This window comes from Schistocerca gregaria, chromosome 8, assembly GCF_023897955.1.
Source record: "Schistocerca gregaria isolate iqSchGreg1 chromosome 8, iqSchGreg1.2, whole genome shotgun sequence".
Taxonomy (NCBI): Eukaryota; Metazoa; Arthropoda; class Insecta; order Orthoptera; family Acrididae; genus Schistocerca; species Schistocerca gregaria.
Genome location: NC_064927.1, coordinates 181,764,191 through 181,790,186, shown reverse-complemented (window position 1 = coordinate 181,790,186; position 25,996 = coordinate 181,764,191). Strand labels below are relative to the sequence as shown.

The 25,996-nt window shown below is 43.3% G+C and overlaps 1 protein-coding gene across 5 annotated transcripts in view; it reads right to left on the bottom strand.

The window, feature by feature from the left end:
• LOC126283961 (aquaporin AQPAn.G-like) overlaps nucleotides 1-25,996 on the bottom strand; it is a 178,598-nt gene that overhangs the window by 19,182 nt on the left and 133,420 nt on the right. For all 5 annotated transcript variants that reach the window (XM_049982408.1, XM_049982404.1, XM_049982407.1 and 2 more), the window contains 2 exons: nucleotides 17,749-17,966; nucleotides 3,137-3,280 (listed from right to left, as the gene is read on the bottom strand). In XM_049982408.1, the coding sequence (XP_049838365.1) occupies nucleotides 3,137-3,280; nucleotides 17,749-17,966 (362 nt within the window). The remainder of the gene's footprint in view (nucleotides 1-3,136; nucleotides 3,281-17,748; nucleotides 17,967-25,996) is intronic.

Below are 25,996 nucleotides of genomic sequence, written 5' to 3'. Positions count from 1 at the left end.
CCTCCTTACACGAGGCATCACAACAACGTTTCATCATGCAACGACGGTCAACTGCTGTTTGTGTATGAGAAATCGGTTGGAAACTTTCCTCATGTCAGCACGTTGTAGGTGTCGCCACCGGCGCCATCCTTGTGTGAATGCTGTGAAAAGCTAATCATTTGCATATCACAGCATCTTCTTCCTGTCGGTTAAATTTCGCGTCTGTAGCTCATCGTCTTCGGGGTGTAGCAATTTTAATGGCCAGTAGTGTACATGCCGTAACGTTCGTCTATTACGCTTTTCACGGATGATGAATGCAATGTATGTTCGAACGCCTAATAGATTTTTATGTCATATAATTAAAATTCACCAAGTTTCATATTTTTTACTTTACTTGCTTCTTGCCGTATGTTATGGTTCTAGGTCAAAGGGAAGTACCCTATAGGTTTTGATGAGTGAGTTTGCGAGTGTCAAAATATGTGACATAAATGACCGAATCCTTTAATTACATTGACTTAGGACCTTAAATGTTTTACACTGCTTGGGGACCATAGACTTTGGTACTTGACATAAATTTGAAGTTGATACACTAGCCTATCCAATAGAAAAATGGATCTTAAAACACTGACAGACAGACAGACAGACAGACGGATGACAAAATTTTTTTTTTCTTGTGATAAAATTAATAATTATAAATTTTTGGATTTATTCTGTAATTCTACTGTGAAACGTTGCTTCTTGCCAAATTTCATCATTTTAGGTCAACAAGAAGTACCCTATATGTTTTGATGAGTAAGTTCGCCAGTATTAGAATATGTCATAAATAACCGTATTTTTTGACTGCATTCACTTAGAAGCTTGAAATTTTTATACTACCAAGAAACCATAGACCCTAATATGTTACATAAATTTGTATTTAATACGCATAGCGGTGCCTGAGAAAACAGTGGGACAAAGAGACTGACGGGCAACAAAGAGATCCTGTAAGGGTTCCGTTTTTACAGACTAAGGCACGGAACTCTAAAAAAGAGAGAAAAAAAGTTTCTCGTCCGTATGAACGGTATGATGAAACACACTGACGCAAAGAGAAAGTATTACACCAAAAGTACGATATTCACCTAACTTTGTGGAGATGTTTGTCGCAAAATGGGTGAGGAACGATTAAAATTATATAACATTCAGAACGGATGTCCAGCAAGAACATCAGTATATGGTGTAATCCCCAGACACATGAATAAAGTTTCGTAATCGTTGTGTAATGCAAACAAAGAACCTCTGAACGTCATCTTGAGAAATTTATTGCCTCAGCGGAAATACATACTATGTCAGCTGTCAATACTGGCTGGACGCTGTTATGAAGGAATATGTCTTCCCGTAACGTCCCAGATCTGATCTACGGGTCACAAGTCAGAGGACAGGGAACGCCAATCAAGAATCCGGACATTTCTCAAGCCGTGGTGTGAACTGGAATGTGGAGTCTTGTGTTGTTCACCTGGACCATCTCAGTGACGAGTTTAGCATTTTTGCCGCGTATTGGTGAGAATTCACTCTCCCCTCAACAACCACCAAATCAGTCCTCCAATATACAACGGAATCACAACTGCTCAACAGTATCCACTTTGAGAAATGGTTCTGGCTACGGTCATTTATAAACCAAAGAGATATGCCAAATTCTCTGAGATTCGTCTAATTTTGGCTCTGAACTCTTGCTGTTAGGTGACAAGCAGCAAGTTAACCGTCTCACAAGGAGACGCCACGACCATGGGATCGGGGATTTATCCGAATTTTTGTGTGGTGAAAGCCGACTCCTAACACCTCACGTGGTTAAAACATTAGGACGCACAACCCGGAAAATTCCGGGAAAAATCGATCCAAAATTTCTTAGGTGCCGTATGAGTATAAAATGTTAGTCCATTCCCGAGTCGCTGTTTGGCCTACATGGTTAGCGCTCGGACCCTTACGCCAGAGGTCTCGGGTTCTATTCCTCCTGCCCCACTATGTTTTTCTTCTGTTGCTTGCAAAATGCAGGGCATTGTTACATGAGAATCGTGAAATTAATTCCCGGGAAGATTGTATGAAAATTCATTCTATAATTCACCATCAATTATCGTCACCAATATTCTGAGACATGGTTCAATATTCCTGGTTTACCTCAAAATTATCAGAAACTCAAAACATTTTCGTAAATGTTTTTGTACAGATTCATTGCAAACGCCCAGTGATTGTAAAAAATCCGCTTTATATGTTGCGCAAGATGTCCCAAAAATTATTGATTTCTTTGTTTTTACGATAATTACCACTGCAGTTCTTGTTTATAATTATTATATGTATAAAAATTGAATGTTTCCCAATCTACTTTGTTATTCTGATTAAAAACCTAATGTTTTTTCCTCATATACTTTACAATGAAAAATGGAAAACCCACCGCCATGAATTGTGTTGTTGGACATAAAGAAAATAATTTTTATTCAATAATGTAACTATTTTTTTAAAGATAATGTAGGCTTGGGAAAGTTTCTGAATAATTGGTGGAATAACAAAAGAAAATGAAACAGAAGGAAAAAAAGTGCCAGAGGAGGAATCGAACCCGAGACCTCTAGCGTAATAGTTGGAGCCCTAAACATCTAGGACAGGCGGCGGCTCGGCAATGGACTAAAATTTTATACTCATTTGGCACCCAAGAAACTTTGGGTCGATATTTCCCGGGATTTTCCGAGTAGCGTGTCCTAATACTTTAACCACGTGAGGTGTTAGAGGTCCTCCTTCACCATACAAAATTTCGGACAAATCCCCGACCCCACGGTCGTGCCATCTCCTTGTCAGAGAAATCAGTTTCGTTGACTTGCAAAACAACTTCCTCATCTCTTCGAAGTGTTTCGCTTAGTAAAAAGATTCTAGACGTCCATTCTGCGTGGTGGAGATTCCACAATTTTTATATGTCAGGCAAGTTGCAGTTTATCCAGAAAACGGATCGATCAGGGTCTCCACATCTTACGATGGTCGAAAAGGTTTGCTCTAGATGAATAATTTATCCATAAAACTGAGAACCATATGTCACGAGACTGATGTCCAGGTGATAGGTGTCCGCCCGCAGATCGCATACTAACTCTCTGTACCTATAAGGCATGACGACATAGTGGAAAGGGATACCACGTACCAGTAGCAGGCCGAAGCCGAGGATGGCGCCGATGTTCTGCGCCACGAAGTAGAGGAATGCCGCCGCCACGTTGAGGTCACCACGCAGCACGGCGCACAGCGTTACCGACGGGTTGATGTGCGCCACCGATATGTGCCCGATGACCTGCAAACGAAAAAGAGCACGACGGTTGTGTACACGAATGCAGAAGCAGCAGCAGATATTGCAGAATCTACAGTGGTCATATTTGCCTCCCTTCTCTGTCTGTCTGTCTGTCTCTCTTACGTATCCTCTCTCTCTCTCTCTTTCTCTCTTTCTCTCTCTCACTCACTCTCTTTCCCCCTACCCTCACACAAATACACATTTACACTGTAATGGAACACTTGTAATTCTCCAATCTATTAATACTTACGCGAATTATCTCCAGAGTGGATCCTCCACTCTGCAGTAGACTGTGCGCTGATTTTAAATTTCCTCGCAGATTAGAGCTATGTACTAGACAGAGAATCGAACACGGGACCTTTGACTTTCTCGGGAAAATGCGCCCTTCGCAGTTATGAATTATTGTTTAGGACTGAACGGCGCATCCGTTTCTGTATACTCAAACTGCCAGTCAAGCATCACCACCACCACTTCACCCAAAGGAGAACAGATAAACTTATGAGACAGAGAACAAACGTAGTCAGACTAAGGGCACAGTATGGAAGACATCTACTAGAAAACAGACGGATGTGGCACAGCTCCTGAACACTGTCCCCTAAATAAAGATAAACCCAATGAAATTGTAATGAAATAATCATTAATGTGTCACCCCAACTGTATCTCCTATAACATTACTAACAACTATATTGTATTGTAGCCTATTAAATATAAAAAGGTACGTACAGAAAATTCTTACTATAAAAACGATACAAAATTACTGAAGTGTAGTTTGATACACTATGTGATCAAAAGTTTTCGGACACCTGGCTGAAAATGACTTACAAGTTCGTGGAGCCCTCTATCGGTAATGCTGGAATTCAATATGGTGTTGGCCCACCCGTAGCCTTGGTGACAACTTCCATTCTCGCAGGCATACGTTCAGTCAGGTGCTGGAAGGTTTCTTGGGGAATAACAGTCATTCCTTACGAAGTGCTCCACTGAGGTGAGGTATCGATGTCGGTCGGTGAGGCCTGGCACGAAGTCGGAGTTTCATAACATCCTATAGGATTTCGGTCAGGACTCTGTGCAGGCCAGTCCATTGCAGGGATCTTACTGTCGTGTAACCACTCCACCACAGGCCGTGCATTATGAACAGGCGCTCGATCGTGTTGAAAGAGGCAATAGCCATCCCCGAATTAATCTTCAACAGTGGGAAGCAAGAAGGTGCTTAAAACATCAGTGTAGGCCAGGTCTGTTATAGTGCCACGCAAATCAACAAGGGATGCAAGCCCCCTCTATGATAAACACGACCTCACCATAATAACACCACTGCCTCCGAATAGTACTGCTGCTCTACAGACGCTGGCAAATGACGTTCACCGGGCATTCGCCATACCCACACCCTGCCATTGGAACGCCATAATGGCCGGCCGGGTGGCAGCGCGCTTCCAGGTGCTACAGTCTGGAACCGCGCGACCGCTACGGTCGCAGGTTCGAATCCTGCCTCGGGCATGGATGTATGTGATGTACTTAGGTCAGTTAGGTTTAAGTTCTAGGGGACTGACGACCTCAGAAATTAAGTCCCATAGTGCTCAGAGCCATTTGAACCATTTTGATTGCTATATTGTGTACCGTGATTCGTCACTCCACACAACGTTTTTCCACTCTTCAATCGTTCAATGTTTATTCTCCTTACACAAAGCGAGGCGTCGTTTGGCATTTACAGGCGTGATGTGTGGCTTATGAACAGCTGCTCGACTATGAAATCCAAGTTTTCTCACCTGCCGCCTAACTGTTATAGTACTAGCAGTGGGTCCTGATGCAGTTTGGAATTCCTTTGTGATGGTCTGGTTAAATGTCTGATTATTACACATTACGACCCTCTTCAACTGTCGGCGGTTCCTGTTAGTCAACAGACGAGGTCGACCTGTACGCTTTTGTGCTGTACGTTTCTACTTCGCTATCACATCGGAAACAGTGGACCTAGGGATGATTAGGAGTATGGAAATCTCGCCTACAGACGTATGACACAAGTGACATCGAATCACCTGGCCACGTTCGAAGTCCGTGAGTTCCACAGAGCGCCCCATTCAGCTCTCTCACGGTGTCTAATGACTACTGAGGTCGCTGATATGGAGTACCTGGCAGTAGGTGGCAGCACAATGCACCTAATATGATAAACGTATGTTTTTGGGGGTGTCCGGATACTTTTGGTCACATAGTGTATAAATGATAAGTTGTGAAAAACAGGAGAAAATAAAGGATAAGAAAAAATAAAAATGATACAAAATTGTCCCTCACGAAAAAATACAGCAGAGGAAATACACATGAGAATAACGAAAAAAGGTTATCCACGACATTTTACAGATGTTCTGTTGTACCTCCATTACCCTAGATTTCAATGTTGAATGAACACAGCAAATATTGAAAAACAAAGGGGTCACATAAGAGTGTAGTTTATCACTAAATATACCAAAATTTCTTATTAATAACGAAGTATTAGAACAGATTTCTTGAGGAGTCTAGTGCGAGTCGTTTATAAAATATCGTATTTTGAAAAGCTCTCACACCGACTCTTGTACGATACTTGTTGTACCATACACTAAAGATCAATACAAGTGCGTACACTAGTCATGTAGATTTTGGTCAATAACGAGATAATAGACCATCACAGGTTGTGTTCGAATGACCACTGACAGCGGCAATCACCTGGTATGGAACGACTACTGTACACGTGCTAGCATTTCAGTGCGTACGTCCGAGCTGGCTGCAGTAATAGATAGTTGTACATCATTTGGTGTTGTTGGTATGCCCTTGTGGATAGCGTCTTCCAGCTTTCCGCATAGAAAAAATTCTAAAGGCATCAAATTCAGGGAACGGCCGGCCAAGATACAGATCCCTTGCGTCCAATTCAACGATTTGGAAACAATTCGTGAAGATATGCTGTAGTAATTAGCGCACTGTGCACTATAGCTGGGCAGCCGTCATGTTGGGACTACAGATTTCTCCTAGCCTGCAGAAGAACTTCTTCTAGCATCGGCGGAAGATGATCCGTTAGGAGGTTAAGATACTTGTGCGCGTTCATTGTTCCGGCTTTGAAAATTGGGTCTATGAGCTGATGGTTCACTAACCTACACCACACGTTTACACGCCATGGACGCTGACGTTCCACCTGAGGAAGCCAACTGGGACTGTCAATAGACGAACAGTGGTAATTGGTAAACGTAGCTTCATCACTAAATATATGATACGTCTGGAGTATCCTGTCTCAATACACAAGTACAGAAGTTGGCATGATTCTCATAATCGTTTCCATGCATCTGTTGATGGCGAGAGATGTGGTAGGGATGGATCCTATGTCGATGGAGAATGCCTAGGGCACTAGCCTGTCTCGCGCCACTTCCTCGTGAGATTGCGTGGGAGCTAACGTGTGGATTAACATGAATTTCGTCGGCTCTTGTTTCCTTCCGTTGCATTGTTTTAGTGTTACACTATCACTTTCACGTAACTGGTTGAAGAGGCTGATAAATAATTGCTCAGATGGTTGACGTCTATTGGGATATTCTGCCGCATACACCGTAGAAGAACGAACTGCGTTCTTTCTACACTTTCCATACACCATGAGCAAGTCAGCTTTTTCTGCAAAGGTAAATCCCGTCGTACGCTCAAGACCTACTGCTAGAACTGCGACACACTAACTGAGTAGCAAGCCGCAGTGCACTCAAGGAACACACAAGTGCGCTGTAATCAAACATTATAACATCGCACCTAGCAACTAGGCAGGTTGAATGGCACAAACAAGTGACGGTGTGGGAACTTGTCAAAATACGATACTTAGGAAACGACCCGCACTAAAATCTTCCAATAAATACCACTGACATTCTAATTTACCCTACATTTGGATTATTAATGTTAATAGGCATTGTTTGTGTGGTGTCACCGCCAGACACCACACTTGCTAGGTGGTAGCCTTTAAATCGGCCGCGGTCTTTTAGTATATGTCGGACCCGCGTGTCGCCACTGTCAGTGATTGCCTCACGGCAGGTCTAGTCTAGAGAGACATCCTAGCACTCGTCCCAGTTGGACAGCCGACTTTTCTAGCGGTGGTTCACTGCCTACATACGCTCTCATTTGCCGAGACGACAGTTCAGCATAGCCTTCAGTTACGTCATTTGCTACAACCTAGCAAGGCGCCATATTCAGTTACTATATGTCTTCTGAACAGATAATATTGTGAATTATGTACCGTTAAGAGCGACGTTCGTCATTAATGGGTTAAAGTTAAGTATTAAACTAGCTATGTCCGCTTTCTGAATTCTAATTCCTTGTCATGTTCCAGACCTCACGTCAGTATAGTCCTTCCCTCTTCACGCCAGCATGCGTGAGCTAAAACCCGTGCATTTCGGCCTCCATTCGTACCACTGTGTTGGCTCTTCTGCCAACACAACAGTTTTCATTTAAAAAAAAAAGAGTATGCTTGTAGAAAGAATACACTTCTAAGTATCATTATAATCTCTTTATGGGCTAACAATGCGGGACTCTGACTACCAATTCATTCAGTGAAAACTGCACACCAGTATTAATTACCATTTCCACAATATTTGTAATTGTAGATGATTCACCCAGTGGGTACAATGAGTCTGTCCTGTGGGTCGTCAGGCGCATTTTCTCTATTGTTTCGGCAGATATTTGCAACTTCTCTTTTGCAACATGTAGCTGGAGTCAACCCAAAGAAATCCTGCTTATATCGTCTTTCATTCGACACTTAGCATCGACGGAACGCGTCGGTTTGTTCATAATTACAAACTACATGATTTTTATAGTGGAATTTTATGTCCCCATTCGATATAATGGTCCCAAATTAGTCTAGTGCTTTATTCGTTTCATCGATATGCATTAACAGGAACAGTTAAGGACGGTAAATAATCAGTACTCCAGCACCGACTGAGCAGCGCTTCTGCATGGCGGTAGCAGCCATTGCGAGTCACGGCAGTGCTGTCGCTACTCGAGTTCTGATCATTCTTCGTGTTTTACTGTCCCTGTTAATACGTGTCGGTAAAAAGAATATCACACTACACTAATCAGGGAAAGCTCTGACGAACGGGCTCGTAAAACATGGCTCTGAGCACTATGGAACTTAACATCTGAGGTCATCAGTCCCCTAGAACTTAGAACTACTTAAAACTAACTAACCTAAGGACATCACACACATCCATGCACGAGGCAGGATTTGAACCTGCGACCGTAGCGGTCGCGCGGCTCCAGACTGAAGCGCCTAGAACCGCTCGGCCACTCGGGCCGGCGCACACGTAAAATTCCACTTTCAAAGTTAATTCTTTTGTAACGAGAAACAAACCGACGCTTTCCGTTGACGCTGGGCGTCGTATGAAAAACGTGGTGAACAGGATTTCTTTCGGCTGACACGTTGCAAAAAAGTAACTACAATTATCTGCCGAGACACCAACGGAGATGCACTTGACGACTCTTAGTGTAGATACCATATACGAGTATACAGGGTGTCCCAAAAAAACACCAACGAAATTTCGGGACGAATGCAGGACAAAATGTCTGGTAAACAAGGACAGTAAAGCGCGTATCTTAAAAGATATAACCACCTGTTCATCTTCGATATTACGTAACATATCTCTTCTACTGTAACCTATGTGCTTTCCATATTTTGGAAGGAGGTAGTATGGACGAAACCAAGAAAAAAATGTCTATCAAACACAGGGTCTAAAATGCATACCTTAAGAGATGGGAGCATTTGTTAAGTGTAAGAGACGTTTTCACTCTAGTGAATATGAAAAAGTGATAATAGTTCTTAAAGCTCGCGTTTTAGACCCCGTGTTTATTAGGCATTTTTTTTCTTATTTTGGTCAACGCTTTCTTCTCCCAAAATATGGAAACCAAAGATCTTGGTGTAGAGATGTCTTTTATAGTATCTAAAGGGCTCATACCTCTCAAGGTATGCATTTTAGAGCCTATGTTTTTCTAGACATTTTTTTACTTATTTCTGTATACTGAACCTGTCCCGAAGGTTTGTCGATGTTCTTTGAGCCACCCTGTATATACCATTAATGCTTCTTCCCGTAAAGCATCTTTACTTCCTATTGTTTTAATCACCTCTGAAGTGAAGTTGTCATAGTTCCTACAAATGTACCATTTCCGACTTACCATCTCTCAATCTTCCGCCTTCACCTTTGTCTGAACCCATCGTCAGTGCAGGTGTGTCCCTTTCATCCCGGGGGCTTCCTTTTAACTTTTCCCAACATATTCCTTCTTCCATCTCTAGGAAGAAACAATTAGTTCCGAACCCTTGGTAGTGTCTATCGACTATACAACACATTTAGATATTGGCCAGAAATTCTGTCTCAAGTATACAGCATCATTCAAAAGTACATCTGGGATTACAGAACTGCGTAAAGACTACAAGACATGCAGGAAAATTACAATGTCAGTGGGTGGAGCATCTCTAGATTCGTATTATCCATTATATCATAGCTGCGCTAGGGGCAGTCGTGTCACAACATGTGGACAAATGATCCACTTCGTATTGCTCCACCGAATTAGTTCGCGCCTGCAGGCAGGCAACCCAATGAGCAGAGTTCCAAAACTGGGATGCTATCGTGCTTTCTCCAGCAGTTCATATCAGCAACTTCAATAACTGGGGAAAGGAGGCCTAAAGTTTAACGGTGAATCCATACTACGTGTCTTTGCTGGCAGCTTTACATGTCGTTGAGAGGTGATAGAAAGAGCAAAGACAAACAAAGATTTTCCTGGTCCAACCGGTCGACCCGGCGAACTTTCGGTCTTTGATTTATTATCAGACCACCAGGTCCGACTAGCGAATTCAATGGATCACACACACGTTTTGAGGTTTTACACGCCGAAGTCGGTGTCCGTCCTGAACACATGCAAGTTTTTTTTTTATTTGTTCCTTATTTATTCTGACAAGATTAGGATCTGATGGTCCTCCGGTTCATCTGAGCAGGAACAAAACTTACCAAAGATTTTATAAAAACATGCACAGGAATAATAATAATAATGTGAGTTAAGAAGTTGAAGAGATACTCCGACCACTGATATGAGGCTATTGCCTGTATGTGTTGCAGTTTTCAGGCAGTTGTCTTCTGAAACCTCGTAGATATTTACGAATGGCCCCTAACATACTCTATCAGTTTTGGTTGGAGGTCAGGCGATACAAACATTATAAATCCTCTTCTGTGCTCGTTTCTCTACTAGCTAAGATAAAGACAAGCCAGGCTAAAGACTCGCTCTTGTGTGCAAGATAACTACAGCATGTGATGATGTTCGCAGTGCGCCACTTGCCTTCGAGGTAGTGCAATAGTCGATGGTACACTGGTGTCAGCCATTCTCTATTGGTTTAGGCACCAACTTCCAAACTTAATATATTTTCGGTACCTCTGTTTAACAATATCTTGAACAATAGAGCGAACCTCATCAAAGTAGCGTGTCATGTTTTTATCCCTTCAGCTGGAAGAGAAATTTATCAATGTCGCCATTGGTCCATGACAGTAGATCTGCGTCGCTACGGACTAATGGGTCCCATACACTTCAAATCTGACTGAAGTCTTGGAAGACAGCTGGCTGCCCCAGGAGCATACTCGTCCAACAGGCGTGTGCTTAGAGTCCAAAATATATCATCATCATTTTCGTCTTCGTATATGGTATTTGACTGATGCATATGCTTATAAAACTACCATATGAATTTCTCCAAATTAATTTAAACAGATTCATTTTTAAACAGAATGTTGCACTAAAATCAGCCAAACATCTAATCTGCCGAAAAAGGTATTTGCGCTATTGATAGTTGGAGTACATATATTTATATGTTATTTGATGATATTATGTTTTCAGATCGGACTATGGACGTGCTGAATGAAGATAAGCATTGTATGAATGTGTAGATACTGGCAGAAATGATTTGGCAAGGTAGAGCATATTTGGAAACTTACAACGGAATCACTGACAATCTTTAACCGGCGTACATAGTATCGAATGCATATGCTTCATCAGGCATTCGTAATCGATTGTACTGTGTAAGGTATTAACAAGTATATTGTAAAAGAATGTAACTATACGAGACTAACATCTTATTCCTATCAATCTTGTAGTAACGTGGTTGGTAATCAACCTATTTTTAAAGCGTTCTGCTTTTGAACCTATGTCCCACTCTTCGCCTAATTTTGAAGTTTCCATTTCTACATACGTACTACATTCTCTGAAATTATTTACAACACCTCACATCTCTCTCTCGCTCTCTCTCTCTCTCTCTCTCTCTCTTTCCCTCTCTCTCCCCCTTCACCCCTCTCTCCCTCCCTTCACCCCAATCTCCTTCATCTCCCCTCATCCATACCGTCTCCTGATTCTAGCACATAATACGTTGGCAGACGTCTCACTAATTTGTTCAAGACGAACATTTTCTGGAGTCTGTACTTCAACCTCGCGTAAGAATGAAGCGTGCAACAGCGCAGCTCTTTATCTGAAGAAGCTTTGAACGCCTGTGCGTTAATGTTCCTGAAATCTCTCTTGCTTCACTTGTCATACATAATTTTTACAGTACGTGAAAAATTAAGTACCCTTGCTTCCTTTCTAGCAGAATATTTTATTTCATCTACTGGATACCCCAGTTTTCGTGATGAGCTAGTCGTCAATCTTTCTCATTCCCCTGAAGATCTTCATGACTGCTTCACTAGAATTATAGAATTATGGCTAAAGAAGTCGTCCGTACCCTCTTTACTTCTGAATCTTTCAGTCTTTCTGCAGGCGCACAAAAAGCATTTAGTCCGCAGCTCATGATCTAGTGGCTCCGGCACGTTAGCTCAGCGAGGGTTAGCTACCCTCTGCAATAAAAAAACTGAGTGAAAAGATCAACGAACAATATACAACGGTAGTATCTGTTCCCGAAAGAACAGTTACCATATATGGCCATGCAGCTTTGCTAGAAATGAAATGATAATTAAATGGACACCCTAGCTGCAAACAGTTGTTGATGTACATCATTGGGGACATGTCGGGGCACACATTTTCAACATGTCAACATGTCCCCAATGATGTACATCAACACCTGTTTGGAGCTAGGGTGTCCATTTAATTATCATTTCATCAACGAACAACCTGAAAGGATATCATCGGACCTCCGCCCCGAACAAATTTAACGAACACTGTAGAACAAAATGTGATGTTAAAAAAAGTGGCTAGCGTTGCTGCCTTTAGATCACCGGATCCGGGTTCGATTCCCGGCCTGGTTGGAGGTTTTTTTCTGCCCTGTGACTTGGTGTTTGTGTTGTCGCCGGCCGCTGTGGCCGAGCGGTTCTAGGCGCTCCAGCCTGGAACCGCACGACAGCTACGGTCGCAGGTTCGAATCCTGCTTCGGGCATGGATGTGTGTGATGTCCTTAAGTTAGTTAGGTTTAAGTAGTTCTAAGTTGTATAGTCCTATAGTGTTCAGAGCCATTTCACCCATTTTTTGTGTTGTCCTCATCATTTCACCACTATCATCATCATAATTTCTGGCAGTGGCTAGATTGGATTGTGCGCAAACATTGGACTGTATAAAAACTGGGACTTTGTACGGGGACTGACGACCGCGCAGTTGAGCGCCCCACAAACCAAACATCATCATCAAAAAGCATTTAGGTATTCCTGTTTACTTCACTTCTTTCCTCCATGTGTTACGTACCCAGCTCATTGCATCCAATACTCCTTTGAAATATGCCTTACTTTCACGTAAAAGCTCAATGATGCATGTTGAAGTTTGTCTTACTCTGAATTCCAAATGAAATTTCCTACAAATCAACGTATTTACCTACAGCGGCTGCTTACGTCACGATACACACGATGAAGGCGTCATTTTGCCCTTCTCCTATAAGCAGTAGCTCAAATAGGAAGTAATCAAAATAATGTCAAGTGTTTAGGAAAACTAGAATATTTCGCTATAATAGAGAACAGATTGATTCCACCAATAGTGACTGTCTCTAGAGTTAATTCTGCACTGACTCAGCTTTCCTGGCGTCTCGCAGAAACTAACAGCAAACGGCATCTCAGCCAGGAAACTCGCGGACCTAGCACGTTGGACCCTTGCGACATGAGAGCTCAGACGGTGAACCGCAACTACACGTGCCTTCTATTCTGATTGGCCCTAATGACCAGACGCAAAGCGCGGCGACCGTGCAAACCAGTTGTACGACGAGTCAGCACAGATGGGAACAACAAGGTTCTTCCGGCCGCTACTCCAGAACTCGCAAACAACACGACGTCTAGCTTCTATGTTCAGTTGCTGACTCTGTCGAAACAACAGCTCGAGATGAACTACAGAATGATACAAATAACCAGCTCTACGTCTTGAGACACACAGTGCAAAATAAAGGTGAGCTTGATCAGTACCGAATTTGTGCGCCTGATTAATAACTGTTTGCCTGATGAGCCGACCAGCCTTATCCTAAAGATTCTACGAATTTCATGTACCCTTTGAATGTGCATATCGAATAACTATTGTGCCCCACTACTTACACAAATCGGACACCGCTGGCCACTGTGGCCGAGCGGTTCTAGGCCCTTCAGTCCGGAACCGCGGTGGTGCTACGGTTGTAGGTTCGTACCCTTCTTCGGGCATGAATGTGTGTGCTGTCCTTAGGTTAGTTAGGTATAAGTAGTTCTCAGTCTACGGGACTGATGACTTCAGATGTTAAGTCCCATAGTATTTAGAGCCATTTGAACCATCTGAACAAATCGGACAGTACTGCGCCCTTCGAATATGAGGATTTCTATGTCCTCTCAGAAAGCAACTTGTGACCGATTCTCATTTCTCGTTTCAGAAATCCGTGCAGAAATATATCCTTCCTATTAGATATAGTCATTTCTTTCATATCCTCTCAAAAAAATCGGTGCTCTATATTCCACTCCAAATCCACCCCAGTATCACCGACATCCAACGAAACTTTCCACTCACCCACAAATTCAGTACCAAGTTCCTGATACCTAATATTACTTTACTTAACATGTAGCAACACACCCACCCATTTACATTTACCAGCAGCGCACAGCCGCCTCGTTGTGAACATCAGTGCTTTCATCAACACAGTTTTTTCACATTTTAATTTCTCATTTCAACCCCTTTTAATATATCAAGTATGTCCCTAAATTTTAATCGTTAAGAGAGCTCCTTTTGTTGTTCCCATGATGAGGGAATTAGAAAAGTGTTCAAAGGAATTTGTCTCTCGATCTTCATCAATTCCATACTTCCCGACAAAAGAGTACTTGTCACTGTAATTTGTCATGAACAGGAATTTCAGTAAAGTGACCCAGTCGTTTCTGAATAGATAATTCCCTTTCTTCATTACCGTACCTGTGTAGGACACTTCCAACCCAGACGTTACTTATGTCTTCATGACGAAGCAGCCAAATAACACAAATCCGTTTCTTCCTGACAGAAGGCAATCATCATACTATCATACAGCCTCCTCTGTGCAAAACAAGATAAACTGACTGTGACAGAGAAGAAGAGTTAAAGAGGTTGGAAACAGTGGAAACAGGAAAAAAGGTAACATTTGAGACAGAAAAGGTGGACCGAAGGAAAGGGAGGAGAAATAAATTTGTTAGGGTTTTCGTATCCAGACAGTTCGGTCAGAACACAGTTTCAGTAGTCCGAGAATCATGGAAGATGTCAGCAACAAACTTGTAGAAGGAACAATCCGGGAATTGGCTGCAACCGATATACGGTTTTCAGCACATCACATGCATTATGAGATTAAATCCACACCGCTATCACTGATATGTATCATTCAGTGAAAGGTAAAGTTCTTCATTATGGAGACAGCTATATGGAAGGAATACGTTGCACTCTTGTATGTGATTCCTCTGATTAATCTTTACCTGCGAGGCCAAGCAACCATGTGTTCTGCGACTCGAGGGGAAAGTGGCATGTACATTATATCACTTATAAATTAATGTTGGATTTAGAGGTACTTATTCCACAGGACCGCTATATTTGTGGTAATGCTACGCCAGTGTTGTCAATACGAGGGATATCACTGGCTGACGAGAGTTATGTCGGTCATTTGTTTTGACGTTGCATAGTAACTGGCTGATTTACTATGTTCATATATATACAGCTGCATGATTTGGCTTCAAATCATAAATGCAGTACCGTTATCCAATGTGGTAGTAAGGAACACAGCAAGCTATACCAAGCTGAAGAAGACAGAGAAACTTGTTATGACCTTCCCGAAGAAGAAAAATGGTTACAGGGCGTCACGGAAGTCATGTGCAGAAAGCTAAAGGCATAATTTGGTTGTGCTGCATGATTCATTACACCAAACCTGAACCATCGATTACTATGAACATACTGTTTACTACGGAAATTAAGTTCAGTTAGATGGGTCATCGGCTGCTAACATATTGAGGCTACCTACGGCTTTGTTGTTAATTATAACATTGTTATCAATATTTTGAAATAGAGCTGCCTGGCGATATCGTTGTTAATGAATACCAGCGCTTTTACCACTCAGCATGAAAACTCACTTATAACATACAAGATGCCACTTTTATAGTCGTCCATAAATTGTGCTTAGAAATATCTTGAGAGAAAATTTTTTGAGAACGTACTTCTGGAGCACAACATTGTGATGAATGATTGATAGTGGGAAAACCGGAACAGAAGAGAATCGGAGAGTTAGAGATGTTTTACTGCAGTAGAATGCTGATAATTAGTTGGACTGATAAAATAAGGAATGATGAGGTTCTCTGTAGAATCTGTGACTAAAGGAACATATCGAAAACACTGAGAAGAAGAAGGACATATGTTAAGGCATCAGGTAATAACGTCCATGGTTCTAGTGGCAAGTGATGAAGGTAAGAATTGTAGAGTAAAACAGAAATTGCAGTACATCCAGCAAATAATTCAGGACGTAGAATGCAATTGCTGTTCCGAGATGAAGAGGTTAGACTGATGACTCAAAAAAAATGCCTTTCGGTTAAAAGTTGTTATTTTATTCATGATAGTTTGAGAATACGGAGGTTATTTTCGTAAATAAAAAGTAACCCGCCACACTTTCTGAATAAATGATTCATCTCGCCCCACCATTTTCAGGTTGTCCAACGGCAGCGAGGATTTCTCGAACAAATTTCACATTTTGATGCCATAGTATACAGAATATTCATGATTTTGTGGTATACATCAGCTGTTAGGTTAGTGTGAAACAGGAAGAGAGACAACACGGAAGACAAACAAAGGTGAGCGGAAGAAATGGGAGGAAAAATAAATTTTTGAGGGTTTTTATATCTGGCCATTTGGATCAGAACACAATTTCAATAGCCCGAGAATCATGGAGGATGTCAGCTATAACCTTGTACAACAAAGCATCCCGGAATTAGCTACTACTGATATACGGATTACAGCATTACAGCACATCAGCTACATTATGAGATTAAATACATCTCTTTATCACTGGCAAGTATCATTCACTGAGAGATCAAGTTCTTCATTATGAAGACACCGATATGAAAGGAATACGTTGCTTCTTGTATCTGACTCCTCTGATAAATCGTTACCAGCATCTGCGAGGCGATCCAGCCACGTGTTTTGCGACTGGTGGGGGAAAAGTTACATGTTACGTGTCGTCCGCTGTTAACTACTGTATTATATTTCATGTGTAGTTACATAACATTAACATATTATTTTGATATATTTTTGGTCGCAGGTTCGAATCCTTCCTCGGGTATGGATGTGTGTGCCGGCCGCGGTGCTCTCGCGGTTCTGCCGCTCAATCCGGAGCTACGGTCGCAGGTTCGAATCCTGCCTCGGGCATGGATGTGTGTGATGTCCTTAGCTTAGTTAGGTTTAAGTAGTTCTAAATTCCAGGGGACTGATGACCTAAGATGTTAAGTCCCATAGTGCTCAGAGCCATGGATGTGTGTGATTTCCTTAGGCTAATTAGGTTTAAGTAGTCCTAAGTTCTAGGGGACTGCTGACCTCAGAAGTTAAGTCCCATAGTGCTCAGAACCATTTCAACCATTTTTTGATATATTCTACCTGTTGTATATTTTTATATATTTCACTTCTTGTGTACGACTTCGTACACAGCACTAAGGAGAGGTGGGCTACAGAGTAGTGCATCAACTGCCATCCTAGAAATTATTAGCAAACAACTAACAGTAAACCGAAGATTTATTTAACTTGTATTTTTGCAAAAAAATGTAGGATCAATGCAAATGATGCAGCAAGAAACAGACTCCAGCTATCACAATGTCCTCACGGGTAAGTCTCTCTGTAGTAAAGCACGAACGATGAAGACAAAGCAAGCGACCAGCTGCGTAGCATCATGGTGCGAAGGGACTCGGAGAGCAAATGTGCTGCGTCACTGCCGCTGGCCGTCCTATATTGCGGTGGCAGGGGGCGCTAGTACTACAGAGCTACCAGAGGTGTGGCTTTTTCCGGCCAGTCACGCTGGGACTTTTGCGGTGGCGACTGACCTGAATGATGGAGGCGACGGTCATGCCGAAGGCGATGGAAATCTGCAGCGGGCTGGAGGGCGCGTCGGAGACTCCGGTGACGGTGCCCATGCAGCCCATGAAGAGCAGGAGCGCGGTGCCCAGCAGCTCGGCGCAGAACACGACCAGCATGCGGCGCGGCGATAGCTTGCCGAACAGCGAGCCCGTGTCGGGGTCCCGCCCGAACGCCGCCTTCAGCGCTGCGGAAAGAGGCGGACACCGTCAGGTCAGCTGGCGAGACCGGCTAAGAGGACCATTAAAATAACTCTGCGGCTGACGTCTCAGTGAGTCGAATGGTAGAGGCCGGTAGGGATGGGAAAAACTGCCCAGTTAAAAACCGATGAGGGTATTTTAGTTCTGAATAACCGAAATTTTTCGGCATCTGTTTGTTTTCGGTTATAACAGGTGTGTTTTTATTTTCACTTGTCACCGAGAACAAAACAGAAATATAATATACCCAAAGCAACATTATTAATTTTTTTTGTTTTCAAATGAACCTTTTATAATGAAACCAGTGTAAGACGTCCAGGTCTCCTGACCTTCATTGCTTACATGTTTCGCCTTCACAATCCTGTTCCGCACATCAAGACGCTTCATTCGAACCAAAACTCGATAAAATAAAGTCAGTGTTGTATAAATTCATGTAAACGATATGCAATTGACAAGTGAGTGCACTGTGGTTGAAATACTCGAGGCTGGCGTGCACACATACATTCCAGACACGACGGTCACAGAGGCTTTTAGTTCGGGAGAGAGGCCACGAAACGGAACGCCAGGCCCTTCAAAGGATGACCCAGCCCATGTCGGCCGGTGACCGCCCGTAGCCGACAGCGTGGGCCCGAGTGGAAAAGGGGGAACAACCCCGTGTTCGGCTTAAAAGCAAATTCCACTACGTTGTGTGGGAGCGGCCAGCCTACGCATTCTTTACACATAGCACGCAGTTTCAGAGATTTTCACAGGGAGACAGCAAACGCCAAACGCCAAAGCTACAAGCTTCCGGATTGATCGCCTTAAACGAAACGCCATTCTCCAGTTTTAGAAGTGCAATGCTGTTTGGCAGACGATATTTCTGACGCCTTGAGCTGAAGGAATAATGGAAGAGACCGAAAGATATACCCCATCACGTCTGGCGTGGAGAGGCGCCATTCCGTTGTCATTCTTGGAGGGAGAACACGTAACGAGACCGTGCGTGCTCGTACGTGTACTCGAAAGAGCGAGGAACAAGTCTCTCCTCAGTACTTCACTGGGAGAGCACCTCTGTCGAGAGCGAATCGAAGTGCGACTCTATATTGAGTCCTTGCGATTAAGTGCTGTTCACTATGTTGGCCGACACACTTATTGTGCGGTGTGAACGGACAGAGTTATAGTTAAACGCCTGCGAGCGAATTTTGAGTGGCATCGCGATGGACTGATTATCCGACCGGTGTACCACGTCAATAGTTAGACTAGGGGCGAATAGGAGTCCTTCACTTCATCAAGACATAGAGAGACTTTGATTGGCGAATGTCAATCCAGATAGAACGAGAGTTATCCTATTTGTCAGCAGCGAGTGGCGCAAACAGCAGTCATGGCAGCTTATGGATAGTGCGCTACAGCTATTGCGAGCCCCATATTTCCTCCACAACAGTACACTTCACTGCATTTCACACGCGACTGCCTCGATCGTAACTAGCAACATTCTAAAGGATAATTATTCAAGTTGAGTGGGGCGCCTCTGAGCCATTCTGTCACTGCAAACAAGTATCTCAAACTTTGTATAGAAATTTAATTAGCGAATCCTATCCTTGAAAGGTAACTTCACATTCCGAAAAGAACCAGGATATAACTTGTTCAATTCATAACTAACAGTGTCATTGTGATTTCTCAGAATTTTTGCCAAATAAATAATAACTTTCGTTAGTTTTATGTTTCCCTTACACTAACTAGCACTATTCCAGTACCCAAGTATCCCACTAGTCACGTAAGAAAGTTTGTGAATTTTTGTGTCATTTCCTTACAGCGGACGACTCCAGAAGATATGTATTGCTAAAAGTTTTCCAGGAGTTTCTCTTTAGAACGTTAGGAGCGTCTGTCTGACTTCTGTAGTAGTGTGGGGGTGGAAATTTCATCTTGCAGGAGCCACAGGGTAAAGGGTACATCTCAGATTGATCCGTTGAGCAGTATAGCAGAATAATAGATCAACCCTACACACCTCAGACCAGTAATTTCTATTCATAAACCTGAGTTGGTTCCAAATACCACGTTATCATAGAAAATAGGAAAACGATCCGTCCTGTTTTACTAACAATGCTGTTAGAACAGAGCAACAACCATGCGGCATGATATTTGGTATAGCGTCGCTGAGACAATAATGACTTCGTTGCCGTGTGTCGTGACGTAAGATATGCGTGTACGCTGTCGAGGCCAAGCATCCGTTGTATTGTAGAACGACACCAAACCTAATCTGAAAACATTTCTACGAAGTGACGTAGCAATGAAGTGCAATGCTTCATTTGTTTTAAACAATCAAAGATTTGTCTGCCATTTCAATAAAATAATAAAACAGAAAGGAACTTAGGGTAACAGCGGTAAATTAAAAACGTAACAACAGTTCATTCATACACTACAGGCCATTAAAATTGCTACATCACGTAGATGACGTGCTACAGATTCGAAATTTAACCGACAGGATGCTGTGATATGCAAATAATTAGCATTTCAGAGCATTTACACAAGGTTGGCGCCGGTGGCGACACCTACAACGCGCTGACAGAGGAACGTTTCCAACCGATTTCTCATACACAAACAGCAGTTGACCGGCGTTGTCTGGTGAAACGCTGTTGTGATGCCTCGTGTAAGGAGGAGAAATGCGTACCATCACGTTTCCGACTTTCATAAAGGTCGGATTGTAGCCTATCGCGATTGCGGTTTATCGTATAGCGACATTGCTGCTCGCCTTGGTCGAGATCCAGTGACGGGTAGCAGAATATGAGATAGGTGGGTTCACGAGGGTAATACGGAACGCCGTGTTGGATCCCAACGGTCTCGTATCACAAGCAGTCGAGACGACAGGCATCTTATCCGCATGGCTGTAACGGATCGTGCGGCAACGTCTCTATCCCTGAGTCAACAGATGAGTACGTTTGCAAGACAACAATCATCTGCACGAACAGTTAGACCACGTTTGCAGCAGCATGGACTCTCAGCTCGGAGACCATGGCTGCGGTTACCCTTGACGTTGCATCACAGACAGGAGCGCGTGCGATGGTGTACTCAACGACGAACCTGGGTACACGAATGGCGAAACGTCATTTTTTCGGATGCATACAGGTTCTGTTTACAGCATCTTGATGGTCGCATCCGTGTTCGGCGACATCAAGGTAAACGCACATTGGAAGCGTGTATCCGTCATCGCCATACTGGCGTATCACCCGGCGTGATGGTGTGGGACGCCATTCGTTACACGTCTCGGTCACCTCTTGTTCGCATTGACGGCACTTTGAACAGTGGACGTTACATTTCTGATGTGTTAAAACCCGTGACTCTACCCTTCATTAAATCCCTGCGAAACCCTATATTTCAGCATGATAATGCACGGCCGCATGTTGCAGGTCCTGTACGGGCCTTTCTGGATACGTTAATGTCCGAGTGCTTTCCTGGCCACCATATTATCCAGATCTCTCACCAAGTGAAAACGTTTGGTCAATGCTTGCCGAGTAACGGATTCGTCACAATACTCCAGTCACTACTCTTGATAAATTGTGGGATCGTATTGAAGCTGCATGCTACACGGCACCAAGCTCTATTTGACTCAATGCCCAGGCGTATCAAGGCCGTTATTACGGCCAGAGGTGGTTGTTCTGGGTACTTATTTCTCAAGATGTATGCACCCAAATTGCGTGAAAATGTAATCACGTGTCAGTTCTAGTATAATATATTTGTCCAACGAATACCCGTTTATCATCTGCATCTCTTCTTGGTGTAGCAATTTTAATGGCCAGTAGTGTATGAAGAACAGTGCTTGTTTGGAATGATTCCAACAACGCGTTTCAAAAATGAACTTCCAAATATCTGCCGAAACAACAGACAGAATGTGCCCGACGACTCTTAGGGGGGACACCCGGTATTTATGGAGGGATCTTCAGGCCTTTTTGGCTAGAGTTTGGGCAAATGTTTGCAAGAAAATTTTTACAGTGTGTAGCTAGAGTCAAGCCAAAGAAATAATGGTCATCACGTCTTTCGTATGACACACAGCGCCGACGAAAAGCGTCGGATTGTTTCCCTTTAGCAGCAAAATGATTTTTAAAACGGAATTTTACGTGCCTCTTTGATAGAACGGTCCCAGATTAGTCTAGTCCGATATTCGTCTTTACGCCACGTATTAACAGAGACAGTGAATACGAAGAATAACCAAGACTCCAACTGCGACAACACCGCCTTGATCAGCGCTGACTGTTACCGCCATGCAATGGCGCTGCTCGTCATTACTGCAGTACTGATTACTCTTTGTGTTTTACCGTCCGTGTTAAAACATGCCGATAAAATCAATACCCTACTATACTAACCTGGGCCCGCACAATCGAAATGGGCACGTAAAATTCCGCTTTAAAATTTTTTTTTCGAAACGGGAAACAAACTGACACTTTCCGTCAGTACTGAGCGTCGCATGAACGACTGGATGGGCAGTATTTGATTCGTCGGATTCCAGCAACACATTTCAAAAACGATATTGCAGTTATCTACCTAAACACCAGAGAAAACGCGGCTGACGATCTTAGCACAGACACTCTGTTATAAGGCGCGATCAAAATAGTTCCGCCGGCCGCGGTGGTCTCGCGGTTCTAGGCACGCAGTCCGGAACCGTGCGACTGCTACGGTCGCAGGTTCGAATCCTGCCTCGGGCATGGATGTGTGTGATGTCCTTAGGTTAGTTAGGTTTAAGTAGTTTTAAGTTCTAGGGGACTGATAACCCCAGCAGTTGAGTCCCATAGAGCTCAGAGCCATTTGAACCATTTGAACCAAAATAGTTCCGTTTAAGGGCGTCGCTGCATCATATATGCAACGTGGTGTGACGTCAGGCAAGTATGTAATCATTGACATGGAAGCAAGGAATTAGTGTGGCATTCTTGTCTCTACGGCGGGCGTGAGGAAAATGCGGAAACGGGAGCTATATTGACATTATTACCAATGTGCTGTTATTCCTATTTTGGCTTCTGCAGGACAAACAGAGGTAGACAACCATCGGAGAATAAAGGATGTGTGTGGAGCAGCGTGTCTGTCCAAAACCACCACCGTGGAGGTGTGCTCGAGAAGGGCTGCTGCTGCTTCATGATAACGCGCGTCCTAATGTCGCAGATATCGTAACACAGAAGTTACGGCAACTCGAATGGGAGACACTAGAGCACACGCCCTAGTGTCCTGATCGCTCCCTATGCGAATGTCAGTCCTTCGGTCTCTTAAAAAAGACCTTGAAGGGTCGACGATTTCTACCGTGCGAGGATGTGCAGCAGGCACTTACGGACTTCACCCAGCAGGACAGGGCGCTTCTTCAGCCTGGTTGACATAGCGATTCCGGAAAGTACGATCTATGCACGGGAACTTTTTAATCGCCCCTTATATATCTGTCTGTGTGTTTAATGTCTGTCCTGTTGCCACGTTGCACGTCATGTCGTTTATCGTCAATATGATCAATGGAACAAGTAACTGATGCGTGGGTGCGTGTGAAAAGTTCTTGCATAGTGAAGTGTTTGTGGTATAGATGATGAGGTAAGCAAGATTATGAACTGTGATGGTGGCACATACACTGCTCTTTTGAATACGTATCGACAGGCACCATACCTCATTTTAGTCAATTCCAAGGTCGTTCTCTGTCTCTCGTAACACAGTCGTCGACAGAACGGTGGACGCTAACCTTCCCACCTATACAGGGTGTTACAAAAAGGTACGGCCAAACTTTCAGGAAACATTCCTCACACACAAAGAAACAGAATATGTTATGTGAACATGGATTTGGAAACGCTTACTTTCCATGTTAGAGCTGTAAGGTGTCAGGCAAATCCAACACCTTACATGAAAACCCTGACATAATAAGTAAATCTACTAGTATGTCACATAGCTCCGAATAAATCGTGACATTAAATTAACCAAAGTAATACGAGTAACGAGTGAGCAAATGGAATACCACAGAGTAACACAAGAATGCCTAAATGCATGTCGTACCTTCCCACCGCGAGGCAGACGCAGTTCCGAGGGGAGAAACGAGGGCAGAAGCCGAGAGCAGAACCGTGTTAAGCTAGATAAGGTAGGGGCTGGGCACCCACACCGCGAGCCTACCTGTACATCTATACAACCCGCACGTTTTAGCGTGAGGCTGTTTCGCGTCTCAGGTATGTCAAGGACAACCCCTAGCCCATGTTAAAAGCTAGAGCCCTCCAGAAAAGCAGTATAGATCTTACGATAACACAAAAAGGGCCACTACCACCCGCAAGTTTTAGCGTGAGACTTTTTCGCGTGTCTGTTACATTAGGATCACTCCCCAGCCCATGTTAAAAGATAGAGCCCTCCAGAAGAACAGTATAGATCTCACGATAACGCTAAAAGGATCACACTAGCTGCAGGTTTTAGCGTGAGACTTTTTAGCGTCTCTGTTACTTTGCAAACTTTAAAAACATTGCCCCACCACGAGAAGTATAACGTTTCTTATTGGATAGACAGAATTTTTGTAGGCGGAGTTTAAGGTTAACATTGAGACCCTGATTGGTCAGGTGAAAACATAGCCAGATAGTTTTTTAAACTAACTTCGGTAAATTGTAGTAAGGAGAAGTTAGAGAGAGTTAGTTCCGGGACGGCGAGCTGGATGGCTGTTGCGCCGGCCGCTGCCGCCCTGACGCTGCTTAAACACCGACAAGGTAATGAACGCACGCGATGCCGCATTTTTGAGCACATAAGGCTTCACTCAGAACTGCAGAAGTCTCATCTGTTACACCCCCTCTTTGCGTAATACTAGTGACGATTGTTAATTAAAACTCACGGTGTTCACATTTGCCACGTGAAGTAAAGATCTGAAACGCGATGATTTTTCGATTTTATAGTTATTGAGAAGCCACATCAGCCACTGTAATTTACGACAAGTTAGATAAGTAATTGAAGATAATTGAGGGTCACTGTAGACCATTTTGATAGTTTTCTCTTTTGTGAAACTTAATTTAAACCTAGATTATAGATGTGATATGGCATAGGTCATCCTTCGATCGACTGTAGAACTTGGAAACCCATTTAGGGAATATTCGTTCACATTTTTGTTGAACGCAGTTGGTTTTTACCATCCTGTATTAAAACATTTCCTTTTATCAATAATGCAATTTATAAACGATGTTTTGTGAGTAGAATAAATTTCCAATGGTAAACTTAACTGCTTTTCCGACGTTATTTTACCAGCTAACTAAAAATAGTAAAGCCTTGAACCCTTTCCACTATATTTAGTTAAAATTAAGATTCTTTTACAGGAAGTGCAGTGGAGCTGACGCTGAGATCATTTAGTATTTGGTTATATCATCGCTAGACTCAATGAACTCTTCTGAATTCTACATGTCATGTGTGGTCTGGCGTCTCCTTACCAGCAACAGGTCCCAGGTTCAAACTAACTAGTTCCCTAAAAAAACACGCTCAGAGCGTCGTTGCGCGAAAGTGGTAGGGAGACACGATATAGTACAATCAGACACCACCATGCATGTTTAGAGAGCTCATTTTATTACTTCTCTTCAAATCACATTAATCATGGAATGGAAACACACAGCAACAGAACGTACCAGCGGGACTTCAAACACTTTGTTGCAGGAAATGTTCAAAATGTCCTCCGTTAGCGAGGACACATGCGTCCACCCTCCGTCGCATGGAATCCCTGATGCGCTGATGCAGCCCTGGAGAATGGCGTATTGTATCACAGCCGTCCACAATACGAGTACGAAGAGTCTCTACATTTGGTACCGGGGTTGCGTAGACAAGAGCTTTCAAATGTCCCCATAAATGAAAGTCAAGAGGGTTGAGGTCAGGTGAGCGTGGAGGCCATGGAATTGGTCCGCCTCTACCAATCCATCGGTCACCGAATCTGTTGTTGAGAAGCGTACGAACACTTCGACTGAAATGTGCAGGAGCTCCATCGTGCATGAACCACATGTTGTGTCGTACTTGTAAAGGCACATGTTCTAGCAGCACAGGTAGAGTATCCAGTATGAAATCATGATACCGTGCT